The sequence below is a fragment of the Budorcas taxicolor genome, chromosome 1 (assembly GCF_023091745.1).
Source record: "Budorcas taxicolor isolate Tak-1 chromosome 1, Takin1.1, whole genome shotgun sequence".
NCBI lineage: Eukaryota > Metazoa > Chordata > Mammalia > Artiodactyla > Bovidae > Budorcas > Budorcas taxicolor.
Genome location: NC_068910.1, coordinates 3,515,607 through 3,525,732, shown reverse-complemented (window position 1 = coordinate 3,525,732; position 10,126 = coordinate 3,515,607). Strand labels below are relative to the sequence as shown.

Here is a 10,126-nt window from a genome sequence, read left to right as displayed (position 1 = left end):
TGGAGCTTTTCCCGTGACAGCTGAATAGTAAAATGGGAACGAGAACAGGAAGAACCAGCATGCATTTGCCGCTTTTCCTGAGTTTTTTTTAATAGTTGGATTCTCCCTGTAGACGGGACGTGAAATCTTCACTGCCGAGGTGTCACAGGTGCGGTTCCGCTGGGCCCTGGGCAGAAATGGCTCCCGTGTGCGCCTGTGCCCGCGTTCACTCCTGCCTAGTGTCGATCAGCTTGCAGTGTTAGAGGGCAGCCTTCTATAGCGCCCTTCCTTTAGCCAAGACACACAGCATAGAGCCCTTTACATCTTACTCGGTTCTTAGGCTGTCCCGTTAGACTATGTTCCTTTCTCCTGGGACTTCCACTACCCTCCTGGGCACGTCCTATGCGATGGCAGGGGAAGGTCTCACTGTGGAGGCAATAGTTTAGACCCAGGAAAGCCCCTCTTAAAAGGGGTGATGGGGGCGAGGTTTCCTCACGATCTCTTGCCCCCTTCCTTTTAGTTCTTATTTCTCTCTTTCAGGAAGTTAATCTCCCAGTGCAGGATTATCACTGTGAGTCTGTTCATAAGCTTTTTAGAGAACAGCAGTTTTTAACTTTTTGGCTGATAGAAGTAGTATACTTTGGGAGCAGAGTCTGTCCAAGTGTTGCTCTGTGGAAGTGAATGACCACTGGGACAATTGTCTGTCCCCGGAGAAAGCGTCGTCTAGAGCTTCGGCACAGTTACTCTGAGCTGGGCTTTTTCTAAGGGCCCAGGCTATAGTTTAGGAGTTGGTGGTCAGGAACCCTCGTGGAACCTTGTCAGAAGAGCTGAAGTCCCCTGAGTCAGAAGGTCAATGACAGTAACTTCCAAGGCTTGTCAATGAGCCTTTTTGTCTTGCAGGTCATCTTGTGCTGACCGTGGGCACTGGTGAGATACTCTCTCACCTACGTTTAGTAGTATTAAGAAATTAAATGGGGAATTCCCTGGCGGTCCAGTGGTTAAGACTCTGAGCTTTCATTGCCGAGGGCATGGGTTTAATCCCTGGTCAGGGAATTAAGATCCTGCAAGGGGTGTGGTGTTGCCAAAAAAAATAAATAAAAGTAAAATGTTTGCAGGAGGCACAACCCAGGATCATTCTGGTAGAACCGCAGTACTTGAACTCGTCACCAGTTAAGGGCAAAAAGGGAAATTGTGAATTTCGCTTTGGTGCTTAGGTTTACAGGGACATGACCCTTAATTAACATCTGACATCAGATACCCAAGTGTGCTCGGCTCTGGGTAGAGTTGCTGCAGTTATGCTTGTTAACTAATGAACAATAACTGACCACTAGTCACTTTATACCCATAACTAACTGGCTCTTACGGTCACTGGTTACTGGTGTAAGAGCTGAAATTTATTTTGTCTCATTCTGGGAAGGCCCCTGTTGATCTTGGGAATGTCTGAAAAATTACTGTGGTGTAACAGTAATCTGTATTTGTGTTGACACTATTCACATTTCTTTAGCCCCTGCTGGCTCTTTGGGCTGAATGAAGAGGTCCTGTACAGAAGCGTGGCAGTGGGGAGTGAGTGGGTGGGCGGAGCGTGTGTGGAGGACCTTTTTGAGTTTGGGTCCTGTTCATAAAGCAGTGCGAGTGGGTTACTAAGGTCAGCCAGTTACCAGCGTTGCTGATTGTCATGGTTTGGGGAAGCCGGCAGTCAGGCATCTCAAATGCTGCCTGGTACAGGTGTCCTTACTCCCTCCAGGTCAGTGCCCATCATGCTGTTACTCTTGAGGGTCTTACGGAGGACTGCATGTTCCTCGCTGCTCGGTCTGTCCTTTCTCTCTGACCGAGAAGAAGGAAGCTCTCTGCACCAAAAAGCAGGTAGTTCCGGAGCCAAGTGCTGCTTGTCCTCATAGTTATTTTTCTAATGAGAATATATCTCCTTTAGTTAGCTGGTGGTTTCAGTTAACACTAGTTTACCAAACATACCCTTTCCCTGAAATCAGCTGCAGGTAGCAATCTGTTCGTAACTTAAGAGCAATGAGAACCAGACCTATAAGAAACATGTCTTTAAACTTAAAAAAGAATCACTGAATATACTTAACCAAACTAAAACCCTCTGATGTGATTGAATTCCTCCGTGGCTGCATCTCCTATAATCACAGACATGACTGGACTCAGAATTCTCTATCCCTCCGTTGTACCATTTCCCGGAATTCATAGACCCAAAGATGGGCACAGTGTTGGATTTACAGGGATGGGGGAGCATCATGGAAAAAGTGGCCTATGAATTGCAACCACCACTTCAAGTTCTTCCCGCATGTCAGTGTCTCACCCATCCTACATCCCTTCAGCGCAGACAGCTCCCATCCATCTCATCAGAAAATGAGCAAATCCTTGACCCGTCGTTGGCAGATGTCCCTAGACACAGGTCATGTGTGGAAGAGACTCTGGGGATTCGGGCATCAAATGAAGCTGACTTTCCCTTTTATGCCTTGATTGTATTTTCCCTCGTCTAATACACTAAGGACACTTACTCATTATACTCGCTGCTCAATGTGTCTCTTTTGTTCAGATACTAAAATGTATGTGAGTCACCAAGAGCCGTGTGGTAGGCTGGACGTTGGCATAGTTTGGTGATGGGACTCAAGGTGAGAGGCTGGTCTCTAATAGGTCACAGGCTGTGGTGGTAGATTGTGCTGGTCACCCGACAGTGACTGTTGGAGGGTCATTGATTGGCATGTACTACTCTGGGGCCTTGTATTGGAACCTTTTTGAAAAATAAAATAACAAGATATTCATGGTTGGGTGTGTGTGTTTGTGTGTTTGTGCACACCAAGAATTACCAGATAACATCTGGTCATCTCCTTAATAATACCAGTCCTCTCCTTAATGACTTCTGAGTACAAGAAAACAGCCCTAGCTCCTGTGTTCCCCGTGTGGTTATGGCCTCGAGACAAAACCAGGAGTCTTCCCAGGGGATAAATACGGGTTCCAGTTCTGCCGTTATGTTCAGTGATTCCTGCAGTGTTGATTAAATGAACTGTCTTACACAGGTGTCGTGCCCAAAGGTAGCAGAACTGGGCAATGGGAAAAGAGGAAGCTGCTGAGTGGGTCTTCGATGTTGCCATCACTTGGACCTTTGAGACCTCCCAGGACTCACCCAGGAGGAGGTGATGTTTAGGAGAGTGTAGGGTGCCCCTCAGGCTGCCTGTCGCATGCTAGTCCACACTCAGCCTCCAGCCGTTCATCTCGTGTTCCAGCTTTGTCTCCAGTGGCTTCTGCTGCAGGTAAGCAGATCTTGGCTGTCACTCTGCGTTCACCTCTCCAGGTTTCTAGGTGGTAGTCAGCCCTGCCAACTCAGTTCTCTGGGGTCCGAAGAGTCACTGACTTTCAGTTTGGCCAGCTTTCTCATGTAAGGACAGGAGTGACAGCTATCAAACTTCATGTTTCTGAGCTGAAGCTGGAAGTCCTGAAGTCTTTTGGAAAACCATGCTAGGCTACTGAAGAGTTTAAGGCAGAAGAGCTTGTGACCTTAAAGTTCAGAAGACGTGCTTCCTGTGGATGAAATGTCCTGCCTAATGTTAGAAACCTGAGTGTCTGTACACAAAGCAGGCCAGGGAAGCTTGGGTTTTGGAGACAGGCAGACCTAGGCTGGAATCCCAGGGGTGTAACCCTTAGCATGCTTAACCTCACCACACTCTCTTTGCTCTGTAAACCGGAGTTGTTTGGAGGGTTAAATGAGGTATCCATACCCAATACTTGACATTCTGTCTGACCTATAGCAAGCATTAAATATTACCTGTTTGTTTTGTTTTTAAATTTCTATTTATTTAGCTGTGCTGGGTCTTAGTTGCAGCACATGGGATCCTCGATCTTCTTTGCAGCATGTCAGATCTTTAGTTGAACCATGTGGGATCTAATTCCCGACTAGGGATTGAACCCAGACCCCTGCATTGGGAATGTGGAGTCCTAGGCACTGGACCACCAGGAAATTACCCTACAAGGGTTTTAGGAGCTCTGACCAGGAGCTGGGAACAAAGACCAAGTATATTTCTTTTTTTTTTTTTATAACAGAGGTGGATTAAGAAACACAAAGGTCACAGCCCAAGGACACTGATCCATTAAAATACTGAGATTTCACCATAAAATTATACAATGCTTCCCTTCCCCTACACTTTACCACCACACCAAAAGAACTCCAGTATAAGCATAGACTACAACTGAATGAGGAGCAAAACACACACTCTCTAGGGAAACCCAAAGTCACAAGAGACAAAAGCTAAGACGCTAGAGGAGTTGAAGCCTCTGGCCACCTACAGCTATAGCAAACAAACAGCTCAAGTCCCAGCCAGAATAACATACCCTTCATAACAGAGGCTTATTTACCTCAGTTCCTATTACATAATACAGCCAATAATGTCTGACTTTCAACAAAAAATTTTGTGTGCTAAAAAAAGGTAAGGAAAAAAACCCCCACTGTGATAAGACAAGTATATATCACAACCAGATTCAGATACTAGACAGATGTTAGAGTTACCAGATAGGAAAGTTAAGTGATTACTATGGTAAAGAGTCTAGTGGTAAAAGTAAATAATATGCAAGACGAGATGAGTAATGGAAACAGAGATAAGGAAACTCTAAGAAAGATTGAAAGGAAATGCTAGAAATAAAAAAACACTAACAAAGAATGCTTCTGATGGGCACATCAGTTGATGGGACACAGCCAAGGAAAGAGTCAGTTGACTGGACACAGCCAAGGGAAGAGTCAGTTGACTGGACACAGCCAAGGGAAGAGTCAGTTGACTGGACACAGCCAAGGAAAGAATCAGTGAGTCTGGAGGTCGGTCATGGAGACTTCCTTTGTTGTTGTTCAGTTGCTATGTTGTGTGTCTCTGCGACCCCATTGACTGCTGCGTGCCACGCTTCCCTGTCCTTCCCTATCTCCCGGAGCTTGCTCCAACTCATGTCCATTGAGATGGTGATGCCATCCAACCGTCTCATCCTCTGTCACCCCCTTCTCCTGTCCTCAGTCTCTCCCAGGATCAGGGTCTTTCCCAGTAAGTCAGCTCTCTGCATCATGTGGCCAAAGGATTGGAGCTTTAGCTTTAGCATCAATCCTTCCAATGAATATTCAGGGTTGATTTCTACTGGAGAAAGGATAGGCTACCTGCTCCAGTATTCTTGGGCTTCCCTTGTGGCTTAGCTGGTAAAGAATCCTCCTGCAATGTGGGAGTCCTGGGTTCAATCTCTGGTTGGGAAGATCTGCAGAAGGGAAAGGCTACCCACTCCAGTAGTCTGGCCTGGAGAATTCCATGGACTGTATAGTCCACAGGGTCGCAAAGAGTCAGATACGACTGAGTGACTTTCTCTTTCACTTTTCCTTTAGGATTGACTGGTTTGATCTTGCAGTCCAAGGGACTCTCAAGAGTCTTCTCCAGCACCACAATTCAAAAGCATCAATTCTTTGGTGCTCAGCCTTCTTATGGTCCAGCTCTCACGTCTGTACATGACTACTGGAAAAACCATAGCTTTGACTATATGGACCTTTGTCAGCAAAGTGATGTCTCTGCTTTTTAAAACACCGTATAGGTTTTTCATAGCTTTTCTTCCAAGGAGCAAGTGTCTTTATATTTCATGACTGCAGTCACCATCCTCAGTGATTTTGGAGCCCAGGAAAATAAAATCTGTCACTGTTTCCACTTTTTTCCCATCTATTTGCCATGAAATGATAGGACCAGATGCCAGGATCATAGTTTTTTAATGTTGAGTTTTAAGCCAGCTTTTTCACTCTCCTCTTTCACCCTCATCAAGAGGCTTTTAGTTCCTCTTCACTTTCTACCATTGAAGTATCATCTGCATATCTGAGATTGTTGATATTTCTCCCGGCAATCTTGACTCCAACTTGTGATTCATCCAGCCTGGCATTTTTCACATGACGTACTCTGCATATAAGTTAAACAAGCAAGTTGACTATATACAGCCTTGACATACTCCTTTCCCAGTTTTGAACCAGTTTGTTGTTTTTCTATGTCTGATTCTAACTGCTGTTTTTTATCCTGCATACAGGTTTCTCAGGAGACAGGTAAGGTGGTCTGGTATTCCCAGCTCTCTAAGAATTTTCTACAGTTTGTTATGATCCACACAGTCAAAGGCTTTAACATAGAAAATGAAGCAGAAGTAGAATTTTTTTTGGAATTTCCTTGCTTTTTCTATGATCCAGGGGATGCTGGCAATTTGATGTCTGGTTGCTTGGCCCTTTCTAAATCTAGCTTGTACATATGGAACTTCACAGTTCACATACTACTGAAGTCTAGCTTGGAGGATTTTGAGCATTACCTTGCTAGTATGTGAAATGAGCACACTTGTATGGTAGTTTGAGCATTCTTTGGCATTGCCTTTCTTTGGGATTGGCATGAAAACTGACCTTTTCCAGTCCTGTGGCCACTGCTGCGTTTTCCAAATTTACTGGCAGATTTCCCTACTGAACTTCCCTACTGAAATGCAAATGGGAAAACAACAACAACAATAACAAAAAACCCACAGAACATCCAAGAACGATGGGACACTTTCAGAATACCAGAAGGAGAAAAAATCAGAATACCAGAAGGAGAAAAAAAATGAAAGAGTAAAAATGTTTTAAGTAATAACAGCCAAGAATTTTCCAAAATGAATGGCAGTCACCAAACTACAGGTCCAGGAAAGCTCTGAGAACATCAAGCAGGATAAATACCAAAAATATACACTAGGTATATCTTTTTTTTTGCCAGAAATTTTATTCTGGTGCACTTCACTGGATTGACAAGTACCTTAGATATTTAATTTTGCTATAAATACATACTGTGTGCAGGTTATATATATATATAATGTATGTGTCTACACACACACACACAGGCCGTATACCTAAATTTGAATTCTACTTGTGTGGGTGATGACAAAGGTGATGATTGTCATAACCTATACACCTAGGTATATCTTATTCAAACTCTATAAACGAAAGACATAAAGAAAATCTTGAAAGAAACTGCCGGGAGCCAGCGTGAGGAACTCCACCCTTGGCAAAGGTCATGAGGAAGGAGGCTTGGCATTACGCAAAGGCGAGATCGAGCCTCAGGAGATCCCCTGTTCCCGAGCATCTACCCCCAAAACCAGAGTGCCTACTTTACTGTTTTTATGCTCTCACCTATACCTCTGACTTTACGGGGGGCTGACCCCCCACCACCTCTCTCAGAGAAGGAGTTAACTTGCAGCTCCAGTTAATAAAAATTCCTGGGCGTGACAAGAGTATTTCAACTTACAAACTCCTCTGAAGGTTCTCTAGCCTGCCTGAGCAGGTTTGTCCCGCCACATGTGATTGTTTACAGCCTCCCAACCGTGAGAGGCACAGGATGCTTTAAACTTTCTAAATACAGATTCTTTTGAGAAGTTAGAAAATTATTAGTAGAGTGTAGTGGGTTGATTAGAAATTATATTGGTGAAGGGTTTTTCATTTAAGCCAATATTTGCTGCTAAATCTCCATACTCCCTGCCCTTATAATGAATATAACTAGCATATAGGAGAAATAAGTATTAACCTTTAAGATTTAATCATGTTAAACCTTAGGCTAAGTAAATTCCTTTCTTGATTGTAACCCACTACACCCTCACCCTATAGGAATGCAACTTTATTTGGAGGGTGGCACCTGGTTTAAGAAAAAATCACCCCTGGAAAAAGTAAGTTTTCTGGTTGACTGACCGTTATCAGAAAGGGCCATAAAATGTCAGCAGGCCTCATGGTCAGAAGATGATGTAAAACCCCTAAAACCTTTGGTATAATTTTATATGAAGCACCTGATTTTGACAAGGGCCAGGTCTGCTACCCCGCGTGACTCTGTATTCATCCCTATGTATAACAAAAAGTATATAAGCAACCTGAAAATAAAGAAATCGGATCAGTTTCTGGAAAGACTGATTCCCCGGGTGGTTCTTTCTTTCCCCTTCTGGCTGAATTCCCCTCTGGAGCGTGGCTACTCGATTGCTATTCCACGTAAACCAAGTTATTCGGCCTCCTTTTCTCCACTAACAGGTCCTGCTACACTCTCCTTTTCTAATCTCTCTTTATATCTGTAATTAAATAAGTTTTCTCCTAGGACGCCGATTCCGTCTCCCCTTCGAATTACCCTGGATCCACCGGGGCTGGACCCCGGCAAGAAACCAGAAGAAAAAACTGTCTTACCTATAGTGGAAAAAAGACCGCTGCCTCCTATTTAGAAACCGTGCAAGAGAGTGGAGCGAAACATTTAAAGTGTTGAAAGTTGCCCCTGACTCCCAACCTGTATTTCTGTATCCAGCAAAACTGTCCTTCAAAAGTAAAGAACAACTGACATATTCGGATCACTAAGAGCACTTCAGAAAGGGTACTTCTCAGCCACCTTTTGCTTTTCAAGAAACAGAGGTCCAGAGCTCTGAGGTGATGGAACTAGGAAGTGGATACTCAATTCCTTTTTCCCCCCCTTTCGCAAGTCCGTTTTTGGTTTTCTGTTTGTTTGTTTGTTTTTAAGTCAGTGTTAGACATTGCGCAGTTCTTACCCTTCACCGTAAAGCCGGAGTTGAGTGAGGGAAACTGACACACTTGAGGTTGAACAGAAAGTTATTGAGCGGCCTTGGTATTCAAACTCAGCTCTGCCGAATTACTTCCTCCTATTAACTCTGCTGTCCGAATGACCGAGTTTGAGTCTACATAAAATGTTTTCCCTGGGCGGAGGGGAGAAGGACCGAGTCGCAGAGCACGAAAACCTCTACGCTCCACGAGTTCCAAGGCTGTAGGCAGAGCCGCTGTCTCCCCGCCCACGTCGCCGCCAACTGAGGAGAGCCCTGCCAGCCAGGACTACAAGTCCCAAGCTGCTCCGCGGCGCGCGTGCTGCCCGCCGGGAGCGACCCTCCCTCTCCCGTGAGTCTGCGCGGGAAGTGGAAGCCGGCGCTGAGGCGAGGCGGCCGGCGGGGAGCGGGGGAGCTGTCGCCCGTGCCCGCTTCTCCGCGCTGCTGGACTCGTGGCCGGCAGTCCGGTCCCCACTCGCCGCCGCCATGCCCATGAAGGGCCGCTTCCCGATCCGCCGCACCCTGCAGTACCTCAGCCAGGGGGACGTGGTGTTCAAGGACTCGGTGAAGGTTATGACGGTGAACTACAACACGCACGGGGAGCTGGGCGAAGGCGCCAGGTCAGTCCGAGCCGCCGGCTGCCACCAGTCGCCTGCGAGCCCGCTGGAGACCTGGCGCCACTGTCCCCGCCCCACTGCGCGGACGGGCAGCTGCCCCAGGTCCCACAGCAGAAGGGGACCCTGGGCCGGGCTGGGAGAGGGGCGGAGTGGATGGAGCCCAGCCGGGGCCACCGAGCCGCTGGCGTCCCGGCTCTCCTTGCACTCGCGGGCTCCGGGCGAGTTGTTTTTCCTCAGTGTGCCGACTGGCGGGACACCTGTGTCCCAGGGCTGAGGTGGCGGTGCGCTGGGAGAGGTTACCGCCGCTGGCCTTGGTGGAGCCGGCGTGCAGCGCGGTGTCTGAACGCTCCGCGTGCGGTTCACCGCAGTGTCCTCTCGGCTCAGGGATGAGGGAGCGCGAGACGGTAAGGGACCGGCTCGGCCAGGCACACCCTCCTGAAGGCTGGTGAGGGGCAGCTCCGAAAGCGCTTCCTTCTCCAAGGACTCATCACCGTTGGTTTTTTAAAATTAATTTTGGGCTGTGCTGGTCTTCAGTTGCCGCGGGCGGCGGGCGGCGGGGGGCGGGGGGCGGGGGAGGAGCTTTCTTTTGTTACCCGAGCAGGGGCTACTCTTTGCGCTGGCTTCTCTGGTTGTGGACCACCGGCTGTGCGCGCCCGGGCTTAGACGCGCTGCAGCGGGTGGGATCTTTGTTCCCGACCAGGGATGGCGCCCGCGCCCCTTGCTCCACCACTGGACCACCAAGAACGTCCGGACTCATCACCCTTTAAATGAAGGGCCTGTCCGTGTCAGCTCTGCAGCCGCCCGTTACCCACTTCGCCCCTGCACCCCCAGCTCCTTGATGCTCTTCAGCCCGCAGCAGAGTCGGGATTCTTTGGAAGGAAAGCTTGCAAATGAAAGGTTTGAACTGGACCTTGAGGCAGCGACAGTGCCCTGGGCTTCTCAGGTGTTAGATATAAATTTACCGAGTGCCT

At 47.4% G+C, this 10,126-nt stretch overlaps 1 protein-coding gene across 1 annotated transcript in view; it reads left to right on the top strand.

The window, feature by feature from the left end:
• Window positions 1-8,902: 8,902 nt before the first annotated feature.
• Window positions 8,903-10,126, top strand: part of MRPS25 (mitochondrial ribosomal protein S25) — a 51,276-nt gene continuing 50,052 nt past the window's right edge. Inside the window, exon 1 of the mRNA XM_052643911.1 lies at window positions 8,903-9,158. Coding sequence (XP_052499871.1) covers window positions 9,025-9,158 — 134 coding nt within the window. The 5' untranslated portion in view covers window positions 8,903-9,024. The remainder of the gene's footprint in view (window positions 9,159-10,126) is intronic.